Here is a 16,224-nt window from a genome sequence, read left to right on the forward strand (position 1 = left end):
GAAATTTTGTCAAAGTTTTCCAGTCTTACTGTTCATCAACTCTCCTCTGGTTTTACAGGGAAACCCAGCGGGAGCCTCTGCAGACCTAAACTTTAGTACCGGTAGGTATCAGAGACTTTTCATGCGCGGTTTCAGGTTTCGGTCAAGTCTGAACCGCGCCTGACTTCAGCCGCGGCCGAAACCGAAGCATCCAGGCGCATGCGAGAAAGGTGCCTCCGTAATTTAGTCGTGTAAAATCTTCTTCATTCTTAATGGAGAAGAGTGTAAATTGAATTTTACATTTGTGGCGACATATAGGCTGTTGTTAGGGATTTTACGGACATCGTGGATGAGTCTTCTTGTTCCAGTAACACAGATTGATTAAAAAAAGTTCCTACTCCTGCTAAAGATGCATGAATTACAAATCTTACAAGACAGGCAAATTTCCATCTCTGATTTTACAAAACTTTATTTATCAACAATTCTTATAAAATCCTCTATAGTACAAAATGGTGACAGCATAAAAACGACCCAAACAACTCACTTTGCACTTACTTTTAGTACTCTTTTATATCAAAACTCCTTTAAAACAATAAATAACGGGATTTTATTATAAATAACAGGACAGCAGTCTTACTAGGATTGAAGCGTTGCACAACAAACTAGCCCACTATATAAAAACACCCTACGACACGAGGCCCAGTCCACTCTTACAAAATGACCGAGCGCACAAGGAGGCCCTGGTGTTCGGGTTTTGCGCCGTTGGCATCGGCTTACTTAAAAGAAAAAGACCCTCTCGGACCAAACAGTTGCGAAGCAGGGCGAAAAAATGTTTTGCACACTCTCTAAGAGTTGCTTTCTAACTACACTTTCAAGCTACCTGCGTAATTTTTGTGGACTCCGCTAAATCCGTATTTTTGGGTGAAGTGACGAAGCATAAAGCCAGCTCTAACGACTTTTACAACCCACTATCAAAGGGAAATACAATCATCTTACAACACACCCAAGCCTGCCAAAAGCTCCTTGCAGAGAGAAAAAACCGGGCAAAATAAAATATGGCTTAAAAACATGTACCGTGGTTCGTACGGATCAACAGCCTGTCACATCTGAATACTAATGTTAAAACCACGATCAAATGCACCAATAATAGACCTCTTTAGCTTGTACGTTTTGTCTTCCCAATACAGCTCATGTGATAATACTCTAGAGAACTGTTTCTTTCAAATTTGAGGGTCAGGTTCCCCTGGGACCTCTATTGGGAAAACAAAACATACAAGTTAAATAAAGAGGCTTATTTTAGTGCCATTCTCCAACTCATCAAAGCATCCTAGTTTTGAAAATTTGATACCCAAGTGTCCATGCGATCCATGTCCAATACAAATAAAGTTACTTTCACACCCAATTCCGTCAATAAAACATACAAGAGAAATTTAAAAACAAATGATGGGAGTTTGAGGACGGACCTCGCCTTTCCCACCAATACCGTGGATACTAGAGGCTGTAGCCTGCGTGGCAGATATTGAATGTAGATGTGGGGGTCGGGGAGGGGAAAGCGGGGCGGGGGGTTGGGGATCCCCTTCCACCTTTTTCCTTCGTCCCCTCTCCTTTTGCGCCCGCAGGATAAAAGAGTGAGCTGAGCAGGTCTTAGAGAAGAGGTCTTTGTCGTTATTATTTTGACAAAGTTGGAGAGAATTGCGCCAGTTGGCAGTAACATCGACGGAACTGTGGCTTGAAAGTTAACTTTTCAAGAAAAAAAAGCTAATTAAAAGCAAAATTAATAGCCTGCGTAAGAAGACGAATTGCCGGCCGTCGTTTCTCTCCACTCTCGGATGGCGACAAGCGATCACCGGAAATACGTCTGGGTTGGCAGGCTACAAAATTGGAGAGCTTTAGACGAGAACGAGTACGAGTACGATATTTAACTTAAAGTTTTTGCTCGTGCTCCCAAAAAAGACACCCAGAAAAGCTTCATTTTACTTTTTTACACCAAAAAAGTTAGTACGGTTATTTAAACTGAAGGACGTTAAGCCCTCTCCCGATAGCAAAACCATACAACTTCTAACATTTGATAACTTGTTCCCGCCACTGTGACATTCGAGGTAAAACTCGTTGTAGAATGACGACGGCTATCACGTTTTCCCACCAAAATGACGCTGGCTCGCGAGCGTACACTACTTAGTATTGAGAAAATCTCGCACTCGTAGTCGTCCTTGAATGTAAAGCTCTCTATTAATAGCCTGAGAAAACAACCGACATATCGCGACGCCACCACTTGTTACTAAGATACCATTTTAAGGGGAGACCGGTGGTGCCGTCGAGAAATGTCGGCTGTTTTTTCAGGCTACAAAATTTATGATATTATGCAAATGAAAATCATCAAATTTATAGTAAAAGAGGTTTGAAGAGCACTTGGGATGATCTTATTCTGAGGTGGAGGACCAAGTAGATGTAACACCAGTAGGATTCCAGATGCTACTCCCCAGGGAGCCCAGGGGCTCAAAGGAGGGCTGCACAGGAGACTCTTGGTTCTGCGGTGGCTGCACCGTGTAGGGTACATACGAAGCTGCAGATAAGGTGGGAAGGGGCTCTGCTGTGGAGCTGGGCACCAAGTATCCACTACTCCAGATGGAGGACACATCAGGTGGTGGGGTCCAGGTCACTTCTTGAGTGCTGAACGGAGACTTGGGCCCCGCAGCTGCACCGGACCAGTCAGCGGGCATCTGGCTGAACAAAGCATCTACGGCATCAGCCTCAGAACTGGCAGGAGGAACGGGAGAGGCAGTAGGCGGATAAATAGACCATCCATCACTGTCAAGAGGCGACTGCCCTGCATCCCAGATCTCGGCCATGGTTTTGTTGCTGTTCACGGCACCACCGTTGACATTACTAGCATCCAAGAAATTCACCCAGTTGTTCGAAGGCCACGTGCTCTTGCCGTGAAACTGATCATCGGCTGCAAGTGAAGATGAGCTGAAAAGGCTGTCGGGGTTGTTGAAGCATTTGTCGTTGGTCTTCCACAGATTAGAATGTCCAGTTGGGTAACCTCTGTTGCGCGTCGCACCACTATCGAACAATCCCAAATCACTCAGGTCAAACGGACGCACCTTCTCCTCTAACGACGATTGCTTCTTCAGGCTATTACGTCGGAAAGGATGACTGTCTAGTAAAGGCGAGCGGGAAGTCGGCAAATACTGGGAAGAAACAATTCTATCCGGTCTCTCACCCACAGGGCTGCGGCGTGCCAACGGAGGCTCTGAAGGGAGGGCCCAGGGGCTGCGTCTCAGGTTGGATAGGCCAAGGTCTTCTCCCGTTTTACCAGATTTTCTGCCACCTAACAGAGAGGAAAATTGAACATTGAACACAATTCCATCATAAAAACAAATCCATTCACACCATCTCGCTTCTTATTGGCTACATCCAGATATATATCAATATATGCGTCAACTTTTCCTCTAGACAAAACTAATGTATTTTCTCTCAAGAGAGAAGCAAATTCGCAACACTGCCAAAAAAATGGTGTTAACGTTTTAGGACAAATGGAAGAAAAACAACTGCCTTGTAAGAAATGGATTTCTGCACTAACCCTATGAGCTTCGCGTATTTCTTGCAACAATTGCGGGAAAAAAACTGAGGGAGAATTAATGTGCGGGATATTTTACTCTGGGCAGTTTGTTCACACAACTTGCTCTGTACGGGAAGTTTGCCTTGTGTGACCTAAACTGTGTACAGATCCCCACTCCCCTAATGAAAAATCGGAGAAGGGGTTTTTCCTTAGGGGATCGGGGTCTGTCACAGGCTATTTGTGACTTGACCTAACGGGATTAATTACGTTGATGTTCCATATCGTGTTACCTGCAGAGGTCCAAGTCGGACTAGTCCCGCCCTCCATGGGTAGAGACTTAGTGGTCTTAACACGTAACTTGTTTCCCTTTCTTCCTGATTGTTTCACCTGCTCCGTACCATTTGAACTGTCACTGCTAACAATACTGCTGTAACTGCTACTCCGACTACTTCCGCTGAGCTGGGTGGGAGAGGTGGGAGGAGGCGAGTCCGACAGATTGGTACACAACGAAGATGTCTTGGTGTACGCTTTCCTCTTGCTGAGTTCGTGCTCGTCAAAGCTGTTCTCTTTGGATGGCGCCTGCATGTTCTTGCCCAACGCTAGTGACATGACAGCCGCAGCGATGGCATGAGGTGAAGTTGCGCCTGGATGCTGCATGTCGCTTGTCTTTCCGCTCTCAAGATGGCTCGAGTTGTTTTGACTCTTGCCGTGTTGTCCAACGTTCTGGTTCTTGGCTGGAACATCTAAATTCTTTGGTCGCCCGGCGCTGCTCGCTGACTGGCCGTCTCCTTTCTTGGGTTTCGCACCTGCATTCTCTGTCCCACTTTTACGGTTCTTTCCTCTGTCTTTTCCACTCCCACTGTCCAGTGTCTCTCGACTAGCACTGACCAGTTGATGAGTTCTGTTTCCTTCTTTTGATGGCTGTTGTATCCTGACTTCAGGTACAGACTTGTCTGACGATCCATCACTACAACTGTCATCAGACATGACACCTTCATCGTCCTTGCTCTTGGCTGCTGTACTTTCTTTCGTCTTGCCTTTTTTGTCCTTCTCATCTTTCCTGTTCAAAGCTTTTAACTTTCGTTTCTGTTTTCCCTTTGGTTCTTTAGAGTCTTTCAAATCCCTTTTGGGTGCTGACTCACACTTATTTGGAACAACTACACTTATAATTTCGTCATTAAGATTTTCAGGGTGGGATTTGCTTCTCTCCGTTCTTCTGCTCTCGTCCGTGGTTGCTTTCTTTGCCTCAGTAACCTTTCGACTTGTGTTTCCTACAGCGTCCGTTGGGTTCTTTACTACCGCTACATTTTTTAATTTGCTATCTTTCATGCCAGAAAATGTTTTACTCTCCAGAGGAGGGCTGGTTGATCTAGCACCTCTGAAGTCCCAATTTTCAAGCGTGTTTGACTGATTTTTCCCAGATGCATCAGTTCTTGCATTTCGATTTCGAGTCCCGGTAGTATCTTGTCGTGTCCCACTAGCTGATGGTGTTTTTATGTTATTATTTGTAGGTGAGTGATTGGCTAAGCTTGCATTAGTTGTGTTGTCACTGCTCGAAGGTCTGTCCGCCATTACCGGCGTTGTTTCTCTACTGTCACGTGTGTCTCTTCTTGATCTCTTTTGCCCCACTGTTGGTTCGTCTTTTACAGGAATCCTAAACACACCAGATATAGAAAAGAATTACTGTACATGACAAAACCCGGGACAAAGCATTAGGGAGCTTAGGCATCGACGTACGGCGACGGCTACGAAAACGTCGCTTAAAAGTGAAATCCCGCTGCTTCAAATTCTATTGCCCTTGTTCCATTTGATTTCGGTGAAATCGTCAAATGTTGGCAATTTTTTCAGGTGTTGTAAGAATCTACCGAAGTTCTGAAAAAGAAAAACAAAGTCGTTGACTTGTGTTCCCGTCGCCACGTCGTCGTCGTGCAGTGACTCTAAAGAAATATACAAAAAAGCGTGCTGCGCGTGAAGAGTTGTTTTGCCAATCTAAACCTATTGGTTTCTCGCCGTTCTCGTTGACGTCGCCGTCGTCGTTGCTTACGCTCCCAACTGCCCAGTCAAGACGTCGAACAGGTTTCCTACCACGAGAACTAAGAAATCACTTTCCCAGGACTTTTATAAGACTCGGGTGGATATTTATAGCCTGCTTGGCAGGCGCTTGAAAGGAAAGTGGAAGGGCATTTCGAGCGCGAGAGAAGCGCGAACGACGCGAAAGGGGGACGGTAAGGCTCGCGCCCAAATTCACTTTCCTTTTCCTTTCGAACGCCAGCCACGAGGCAGCCACGCAGGCTAGAACTTTGAAAATGTAAAGCAAAGTTAACTATAAAGTATTGGGAAACAAAAACCAAGGATATTTCTTCATTTAAAAGGTATCATGAGTGACCAGACATGATATGTAACAAGTCCAGTTAATACAATCAATCAGAGACGAGTTTAAGCCCCAATACCCACATACAAATTCCCCAAACTGATCTCCATACATTTCCTTACAGAATTAGTTTGATGATCATTTTTTTTATTCTCATAACCATTTCTCCTGAGGATGCATGGATACTGTTCGGGGAAAATTGATGTTGGTCTCTCTTGAGAGAGTTAAGTAGGACTCACTTGTTCTTTTTGACCCCGGCGATCGCATTTAAGTCAAATATCGGCGCTCGATCTTCCTCTTTCATCTGTAAAAGTTGCACTTCAGGATGCGAAAGAAACGCGAGTCTACGCGCCTCAGCATAAGCAGCGATAACAACCCCCAAGAAGACAACGCCCATGAGAACAACGACGGCTCCTCGCAAGAGAGGCTCCCAGGAATTATGTCCCAAGGAAGACGCACACAGGGGGAGGAGGTGGGTAGGGATTGTCGCTACTAGTGTAAACTCCATTACAGGTCCTAAAGTGGTTTTGACTTCCAGTTTCCGAGTTACTCTGGACATTGAAAAATCGGGTGTAAACCTAAAAAGATAAAAAACGTGATTAATAACGAAACAAAAATTATAGAATATACCAAGCACAGAGGTGAAACGGTAAAAAAGGATGTGTTACGACGATTAATAGCTTTGTAGAGACAACATGCTGTTCTTTCCAGACGACCCACTTCCAGTCGCGTTAAAAGGAAAGTAATTTTGCCTTCATCTTTTCAATAATTTCGTCTTCGTCTCGTTCAAAAACACGTGAATAGGATCAAATTCAACATAAGGAGTGTCCCAGGGTAACATCATATGCTGTGAAATGGAAAACAAACGAAGCTAGCTCAAGAGCACTAATCTTAAAAGGTAACGAACCACTGTTACTTTGCCAACTGACTGTGGTTAGAACACACTTACGTGATTTCTATCTTCCTCGATGTGTTAGGCTTGAGCACAAAAGACTTGCAATTCATGATTTTAAAGCCATATCCCTCACACTCATAGCCATTGATACTAAGTGAGCTAATGAACACAGCCAGCTGTCCAGGATTGATGGCTGTTAATGTCTTCATTACTGATAAAGACGGCAACGACCGTGAACGAGGGGCTTCTTCTAAAGAAAAACAATTATCAAAAAAAAAAAAACGAAAAAACATCCTTAAAACTGTGCGACATAATGCAATGGTGAAATATACAGTGGACGTTTGCGGAGATGTAAAAAAGGTTTCAGTAAGAAATCCACAAAGACAATTAGGGGTAACCACGCATTTCCAACGAGATATGAGAAGAAAATACTGCCCACAAGAGCGATACAGGAAATGTAAACCACAATCCTTCGAAGAGACCATGACAATACCTTTACAAGAAAAAAATAGAAATTCAAACTGATTGAATATATACAGTGTGAGGTGAACCAGACGGAACACATTAACCTAACACTGTTTACGTGTGAACGAATTCACTTTGAATTTTCATTTTGTCACTTGAGCGTGATGCCATGGCAACATCAAAACACTGTGTATGAATGCTTTTACTACCTTAATTTTAAAATTTTAAAATAAAAACTAAGTCTACTATGAGCATGCACTGACTTACTGTGGCACTCGGCCAGCTGACTGGGTTTAATTTCAAACAGTAAGGTACTGTGGGACCCAGGTCTCTTTCCGTTCAAAGTAAACTCGCCCCGGGCTCCTTGTCCTTGCACTACAATGCCATCTAAAACTGTGAGATTGTTCCTGCAAACAAATACCATCACCGAGAATCAATTTTTGAGCCACATTTTCTGGGGAGTTGTAAGATGACTCAAAAAATATATCATGGTTTCTAAGCTAATCAAAACAGGTTAGCATTAGATCCCATCGGCTTAAATCTCCTAAAACACCTTATGAAGTTTACACACATAGTACTTTTTTTAGTCTCTTGAAAAACTTTCTGTTCAGTAAATGTTCATGAAAGTGCAAGTCTCATAATTCAGAGCAGCATGAGTAAGAATCAAACCTTGAGTATAGTGTCTGCTGTCCACCAACTCTTCCACTACACCACTGAAGATTCGCTGCTGAGGTTCAAATTGAAACTATACAGCAACAGCCCTAACCCTAAATAGAAGCTAACTGTTTCGAGTCACTGCTTAACCCAAATTTCTATTCTCAGGGCTTAACCCTAATCGGTATTGTTTGTGCTTAACCCTAATCAGTTTTGTCAGTGCTTAATGCTAATCAATAAAGTTAGTACATGAAACCGAAGCGATAAGGAATAATAAAATTATCTTCTGTACACTTCATAAGGAGTGCAAGGGGTTTTGGGCCGATGGGATCTAATGCTCACCAGCAAAACTCTTGAACTGCCTTTTTCAAGTGATAATATTGAGACTAACTGTTTCAGAAGCTTCAGAGTTATTTGAATTCAGAATTATTTAAATTTGCACAAAGGGTCAAAGCAGGACAAGCTAAGGTTCAAGAAACAAGTACAGAAGATAAAGATTAAATAGAGTGTTACCTTATCAGGACTACAGATGTTCTTAGACGTTCATCTCTTGGATGAAACTTGACAGGTATCCTAACAGAGGAGCGTGGTTTTATAACAGTTACCACAGTCCCAGGAGAAGGAACTGTGCTATCATCCAACACAGATGTGGATGTAATGGAAGCATCACACTGAAACAGCAATGAAAACGAAGTCATTACATGGCGCGTTTTAGACAACTACACTACTGTTGACTGAAAAGCCAAATAACCATTCAAAGCTGAAGAACAAAAGAAAGGAGGATGACCCAGAGACAAAATTAAACCTCTGGTTAAGTCCACCAGCAAACCAGCATTGAAATCCTTGTTCTGCGTACCTGTGTACCAATCGCCATGGTTGGCCTGTTAAAAAGCCATTGTTCACTTGCCAATCAGGTTGAAGGAAAATTCGAAACAAACTACTGGTAATTCGTTGAGTCTGTTGGGAACCCGGAACAAGGACCTCAGCACTGATTCACATATATTACAAGCCAGGGTTACGTTACATCTACAAAGCTAGCCTGATTCAGGCTCTCAGATAGTAGGGATGACGCGTAAGTGATCTGGGAAAGGTGGGCGTGTTTGCATTTCTTAATTTCGTGCATGGACCTGACTATTTCAGAGCCTGGGGCAGGCTACTGCAAAGCAGGCTAGGGTGATTGTTTAAAATTAGAGAACAACAAGGGTGCATCTACTTGACCAAGTCCCTAAGAACAAAATGTTGGGTATTGAGACGGGTAGGTAACAAACAGTCTTATAAGAAATTCAGTTTGCCAGTTTATCCCCTGAAAAGTGACAGTTGTAGCATACCTCATCTGTTGGAATTGAAAAAGTACTTTCACCAGGATCAAATCCAAAAGCTTCTGTATCAAACCTGAGCAGAGAAATACATTAGTACATCTGTTAGGCAAAACACGAAAACAGTGCTTGGCACAAATTCACTAGACTACGAGTAGTCCCCCATTTTTCCTCAGGGATAGTAGAGCGAACGAAACGCGAGCACGCGTGAAAATCACCCCACGCAAGAAAAGGCGACACGCGGTGAGGAGAGAGAAAAATGATTTTCATTTTTTTTTTATCATTTTTCTCTCTTCCCGCCGCGTGTCGCCTTTTCTCGTGTGGGGGTGATTTTCACGTGCGCTCGCGTTTCGCTCGCTCTACTATCCCTGAGGAAAAATGGGGGACTACTCGTAGTCTACAAATTCACTGTCTTATACCAGACTCAGCCGCCACATCTTGCCACAACTTTAAGCTCATCATTTCTAAATGTCCTAAGTGACTTGATTAGACCATAACTGAGAACCTGTTTATTTGGAAAATATATTCAAAACCCCAGTCATACACCAAGTTCTCTATAACAGACATCCCTTTTGGCCCTGAAAATACTAAACTTCATAATGACACCTCTGTGACGAACACTAGACGATGTTCCCATAGCGTCAAGGCTGTGATCTAGCAATACCGAGTGGCCCCAGGCACCTAAATTTTGCTCCCGGATGACTAGAAAATCTTAGTTTCTTCATAATATGCTGGGCACCTTTTGATTTAACAGGTTTAGAACATTCAGCCCCCTTCAATTTTTCTTAGACTACAGCCTTGAGTGTCCAGGTTAAGGAGTTTTAACAGTACTTTAAATATCATCCATCTGCTTCCACTTGACCACGAATGTTTTCTTGCAAAATATAAAGACAAACTGTCCAGACCACAGTTATAGACTGGTGTGGTCCTACTCAGAACTGAACGGAAACTCCTTACCTATCAGCTAACAAATCCCATAAAGCTTGTGGGTATACAGAGAATGGAACAATTTGGGCTACGACTGGTACATCTGCTGGGTTCTCAAGCATGATGAACTTAGTTGAGGAGTTTCCAAGATGAGTGAGAGGAAACTTGACAGGTTTGTCAGATGAAAATGATGGCCATGAGAGGCTTGCTTGTGCTGGGATTCGAAATCCTTTAACTATATCTGTGTCTACTATAAGAGATATATTTAATCTGTAAAAGAAAAGCAAGAAGAGAGTGTTATTTTGTTTGTGAATATACAGAGCAAAGAATTTTATGGTCACTTTGCCCAAGAGTCCATTCTCTAACATCTGGCCAAAAGTCATTTCAATTTTCCAAAAATCTATTTACAAAGATAGAGTGTCGTTGATCACCAAACGTGGATAAATAAATTTCTGAGCCAGCAAGTCAATGTGTGTGGTTTTTTTTTTTTACTATCAGGCAATCTTAATAACTTACTTAAGTTTTCCTGCACGTTCTAAAGAAGAGAACATCTTTTGATTTTTTTCCATTAGACGGCCATCTATTTCCCCAATATTTGGAGGCAATGAAAAACTTGACAACCACTTTTCACCTACAAAACAATAATATCAGTACAATATTTTGCTTGATAGCATAACTTCTTGTTTTTGTCACCGATAAAATGCTATCCTTTACACTGTCATTTTCCCTTTTCTTTGACTATGAACCAGTTTTAGATACAAATACAATGTGGAATACTTGTTGTTATAATAAAAGCCCCAGTTTAACCAAAGTTAACGGTGAGACAAACAAATATCTGGTTTCCAGCAAACAAAAAACAACTTTTCACTGTAATCCAACACTTCCCTTTTAACACTGTCATTATTATTTATGATGTAAAGGATGAGTACAAAAGCTGAGGATGAAGTCAAAAGTCCAGTAACTGTGTGCTTCAAACAAGGTTAAATACCCTTACTCAAATAATAGAGGACAAAATGGATAGTATCCTTACCTTCTTCTATGCCTGTATAGCAATGATTTTTGCAGCCTTTCATTGGATTATAAAATAATTGTCCAACCTGGAAACAAGGAAAATAAAAATATAGTCATTCTGCCTTCCTGGACTACACTACATTAAGTAAGGGGGGAGGGACACCTCAAGGAATGAGCTTTAGCAGTGTACAGTTGCCTAGCGGACACATGATTTAGTAATTTCAGCAAACTTTAATGCAGTGCACCCTTGATTTTAGAGGTTCATAGCATTTGAGCTCCCTAGGCAATAAATTATATTTCTTCAAGTACTTTGTTAAAGCTTAAATAGAGAAACCCAATGCCTTGTGCTGTCGGAAAACAGACAAATTCAGTTTGACCATTACACTTCATTCTCTCTAAACTGAAGGAAGTTCAGCATAATTATCATCTGAGGTCAGGAGCTACCAACAATGTACCGCTTACGCCCAATTTGTACGACCAAGCCGTTCAAGATTTTGTTACTTTTAAAGGGAACCTCCACTTCAACAAAAAGATAACTTTAAATCACAGGAAATAACTGTTACAGTCAAGTCAATCTAAAATATTTTTAAAGAAAGCGTTTGTATCTGAAAGAAATGACTTTTAGATTTGCCTATTTTTGTTTTCAAATTTTGCAGGCGTCGCCATCTTGAATAATTGTGACGTGTTACGGTTGCCCTATTGTTATTAAACAAAAGCTCTTTGTGTCAAACAATAGAGCAACCATAACACGTCACAATTATTCAAGATGGCGGTGCCCGCGAAATTTGAAAGTGAAAATAAGCGATTTTAAAATTCACTTTTCCTGATATAAACACTTTTTTAAGGACAAATTTCGAACAAATTTGTTTATCAACATAATTTTATTCTTATTCTGTAGTAAGAGTGGAGGTTCCCTTTAAGTATTACTTGCTGTTAGTTACTAAATTTTTACATAGGTTTGCCATTTATTATCTACATTTGTACACATTATTATACAATTGTAAGTAGCTCTGTAATTCAGGCTCATGTGTACAATGTATTGCTGCAATGAGTTTCTTTGATAAACAGTCATTTATTTTTTTTATTTACTTAGTTGAGAAGCAACTAGAAAATTCACCACCACAATGGGATAAGTTTTCAGTGCTTACATATCACTAGAGTTGGCTTGCAAATACAGTGATTATGATCATGTAGTAAGTTGTAGGCTTGGTTTTGTTGACCATAAATAAAACTCAACTCACGTTGAACTAAACTTGTTGGCTCTTACATAACTCTAGAACCAAGCATATGTAAACTAACTCAACTATAAAACATACACTTTAAAACTCTTGTATGAAGCACAAACCTGAACTTTCTGATTTGGAAGTAACTGTACATCAGAGCTTGAAGGTTCAAATGAAAATTTATCATCCAAAGGATAAGGTTTGACTGAAACAAGTCTGAGAGTGTTGGAAAAGGAACTGAGAAGTGTGAGACTATGGTTGACAATTTGACCCTAGGGAATAATGAAAGAAATGCATCATGTATTACCTTGTTGATGCACACCAATACAATACAGAGATACCACATAACATAATTAGCAAATTATAGAAGATCAGCACATTTGAAAGATGAATATTATCCGTTCACACTACCACTTGATCTTGCCTCCGTTACAGGCAATAAAATTAATAATTAATTTCTCCCATAAACTTAGCTTCCTGGGCCCAGTTGCTCGAAGCATGGTTAGCGTTAACCAGTGTTTAATACCTTGACAACGTATTGGTTTTGATGCTGCTTAACCAATGGTTAAAGCTAACCATGCTTAGAGCAACTCAGCCCTGATATTTCCAACAAAAAATAATTATTCTTCGAGAATTTTCCTGTATTGTTGCTGCTTCAAAACTTGTTCACCGTTTCAGACAGTTTTGAGAGTTACATGAGCCATCTCCAACAAACACTATCTCACTTAAATAACTATGATAATCTGCTGGGAAGAAATGTCATCCAGTTAGCACAACTTACTGGAAATCCAGGTTGGAAAATAAGTGAGGTGGGAGAGGAAACTATTTTCCCGTCCATTGATTTTAAGTGAAGGGGAATATATAGCCTCTGAAACACAAAAATAATAAACAATTTTAACCCATAGAAAAATTAATATTGGCTCTTAAACTACTGCTGGACTTGAATTGATTGATTTTAATCTGGATTGACTCTTTTCACCTACACCAGAATGTGCTGTCTTTGCCCTGATCACAGATATGCATATGGTTAGACACTCTAGCCTTATCAGTGACAGATAAGGTTGAAATATTGTCGGCCTCAACTTACAACACTCACTCATGGTGCTCACTGATCTGACTCTTGTAGGATGTAACAGAATCCATGATAATGTCCAAAAAAGCATGGGGCATGTACCCCAGTGGATTCACATTACAGTAGAAGCTCTCGAAATGGATACTTGCATACCGTAAGTGGTCAGCTCTACTTACAGCCACCTTCACAAAACCCCTTTTTTCTCAACCCTCATGCAAACTCTGTATTCTTACATTCCCATAACAGGTCAGCTCCAGTTAGGGACACCTTTCTTGCGTTTCAAGGGTGTCCGCTTATGACAGCTTCCACTGTATGTTAAATAATATTATAGTATATCAAATCACAATAACATTTATCAAGAGACCTACTGTAGTATCCTAACTTTAAGGCAGAAGGACCAGTACGTATTGCACTCAAACAAAATAACAAGGTTATTACCTAGTTTAGACTACATCCCCTACCTCATAATATGTCTCCATTTCTATATCCCCAATACCACTCGTGATATTTCAAAATTGTCTCAAATTTCACTTGCCTAACGCCTCATGAAATTATGTATAACAATTTCGAAATATCACTCAGGGTATTTATGCCAAATATCACTACAAATCATGCTATTATTTGTTTATACTACTACCCTCAAACGTTTTGTAATTTTCACACGTAGGTATTTCAAATTAAGCTGAAATAGCACTGTTCTAAGCCAATCAAATCGCAGAATTTTCTCATGTAGTAGTATAACTAAGTTTAGACTGCATCCCCTACCTCATAATCTGTCTCCATTTCTATATCCCCAATGTACTGCCCCTCTTTCTTGGGGACAAAAACTTCTACATTAAAATAAGCAACATAACCAGGTTTGACGGACACCTGAAATGAATACATAAAAATCTACCTTCAAAAATACGGAAAATACAAGCAGTTGACCAAGTGAGTTCGTGCGCAGATTCAAAAGTTTAAGTGACAAGACAAGGGGGTTAGTATAATCTGCTCGTAACATAGTCTCAGAATGAGATGGTTAGTTCACTTTAGGTCTGCAATCCTTCAACGACTTCTAGTAATAAGAAACTGTTACCTTGCTATCTTCTGTTTGTCCATCTGACGTCTGGTCAGCTGTGCTCGATTGAGTGTTATTGGCTCTGGAATGTTTGCTATCATTATAAGATTTAGTCTCTAACAGTTTAATTCTTGCAAACTGAAGACTGCATACTATTCTGTAAATAGTGACCTGTGAATGCAAAAGTAATCACTGTTATGGTTTTTGACTATTGCAATGGCACCGTAACAAAACTAGTTAATACAAAAGCTGCATGACTTTCAGAGTCAGTAAAATCTTAAGCTTAATGACAGTAGTTTTACTTACTGCATACAGCTTTAAGTGGCTAAAATGTGTACTGCTTACAAAAAATGAATTTGGTACAAAATATAAGCTAGACAAGGATATGTTACACATGGGTTACAGTTGTAATTATTATTCTATGTTGTCAAAATACTGCTTTCATCCTGCATTATTTACCTCTATAGGATTATGGTTGAAGATTCTAAGAAGTTTTGTTCTATTCTCTCCTGTTCCAACTGTACCATAATCAACAACATCTTCCTCTAAGCCATCTACCACATACTGAGATATAAACAAACAGTATGAGGGCTTGAACAACACAGTAGATTCATTAGAAAGTGGCCGCTAGAAGTGTACAAGTTTTTAACTCAAAGTACCTGTAGACGGTACAGCCATCAACTTTGGGCACTTTCCACCAACAACAAAAATTCGGGTTTGAAATGTCAGAAATTTCACGTACAAAATGGAACGGTAGCTTACAAAAGCTGAATCCAAAAGTTGCCTACATTCCCATTGCACAGACCTGACCTAAGCCAACGTGCATTTGTTTATTGTTCTTGTAAGCAGGATAGAAAAGAGCAGTACTGGGGACATCAACTTTGTCAAATGAAAAGGGACATTTTGGTTGGACCATCTGAAATGACCAGACCAGTCAAAGTGGACCACCTTCAAAGTTGGTCCCGATGTTCCGGTCGGACCAAACTGAAATGGTTCATTCCATATGGTTGAATGGAAAGCGCCTTTTGTTTTCATTTTTAACCACTTTGGCTTGCTTCGACTGATGTGATTCCAAAATTAAGCAACTTGAAAGGGAGAGGAGGGTTTTGAAGCCAACTATTAAAAGCAAAACAGAGTTAATGAGATTAGGTTTCTTCAGCCACAAAAACCAGGGGTTGCAGATATTTCTCGAATAACACACAAACACAACACCCACGCTAAAAAGGTATATTGAAGAAATAACAGCGACACAAGACCAACCTTGAGTTTTCCATTGAAGCAGTGAATAGGCACGGTAAAAATAGATGCATTTGTGTAGACTCTAAGAATTGTAGAGAATGCTACATCTGATGTATTAGGAAGGAAATGCACAAAGAAAGGAGTAACTGTGCTCTGAGGAGGGATCATTGCTGGCTTGGTAAAATTTACAACCTGTAGATCAACAAAAACACAAACATTACAAAAAAATGTATAATATAAAGGCAGCATTTGAAAGTTTATGATCTCAGTTTATGATGACTTATTATGGCTGAAGACCAACTTATGTTATTATTTTATACATGCATCTCCACAGTAACATGGGAGGATAAGGGCCAGAACAAGGGTGTGAGCTAGAACTCACCTCACATCAATGTGGTGCCTGCTCAAGTCTCAGAGGGGGAAACACATGGGGGTTGAGCTTGTTGGTGACTT

The 16,224-nt window shown here is 40.7% G+C and overlaps 1 protein-coding gene across 1 annotated transcript in view; it reads right to left on the reverse strand.

Moving 5' to 3' along the window:
• Positions 1–430: 430 nt before the first annotated feature.
• Positions 431–16,224, reverse strand: part of LOC140948639 (transmembrane protein 131-like) — a 27,277-nt gene continuing 11,483 nt past the window's right edge. Inside the window, exons 16-31 of the mRNA XM_073397902.1 lie at positions 15,793–15,963; positions 14,992–15,096; positions 14,551–14,703; positions 14,241–14,345; positions 13,185–13,271; positions 12,526–12,675; positions 11,200–11,266; positions 10,686–10,800; positions 10,200–10,439; positions 9,255–9,318; positions 8,440–8,597; positions 7,540–7,679; positions 6,862–7,057; positions 6,152–6,490; positions 3,832–5,195; positions 431–3,310 (exon numbers count right to left, since the gene is read on the reverse strand). Coding sequence (XP_073254003.1) covers positions 2,400–3,310; positions 3,832–5,195; positions 6,152–6,490; positions 6,862–7,057; positions 7,540–7,679; positions 8,440–8,597; positions 9,255–9,318; positions 10,200–10,439; positions 10,686–10,800; positions 11,200–11,266; positions 12,526–12,675; positions 13,185–13,271; positions 14,241–14,345; positions 14,551–14,703; positions 14,992–15,096; positions 15,793–15,963 — 4,365 coding nt within the window. The 3' untranslated portion in view covers positions 431–2,399. The remainder of the gene's footprint in view (positions 3,311–3,831; positions 5,196–6,151; positions 6,491–6,861; positions 7,058–7,539; positions 7,680–8,439; positions 8,598–9,254; positions 9,319–10,199; positions 10,440–10,685; positions 10,801–11,199; positions 11,267–12,525; positions 12,676–13,184; positions 13,272–14,240; positions 14,346–14,550; positions 14,704–14,991; positions 15,097–15,792; positions 15,964–16,224) is intronic.

This window comes from Porites lutea, chromosome 9, assembly GCF_958299795.1.
Source record: "Porites lutea chromosome 9, jaPorLute2.1, whole genome shotgun sequence".
Lineage (NCBI taxonomy): Eukaryota > Metazoa > Cnidaria > Anthozoa > Scleractinia > Poritidae > Porites > Porites lutea.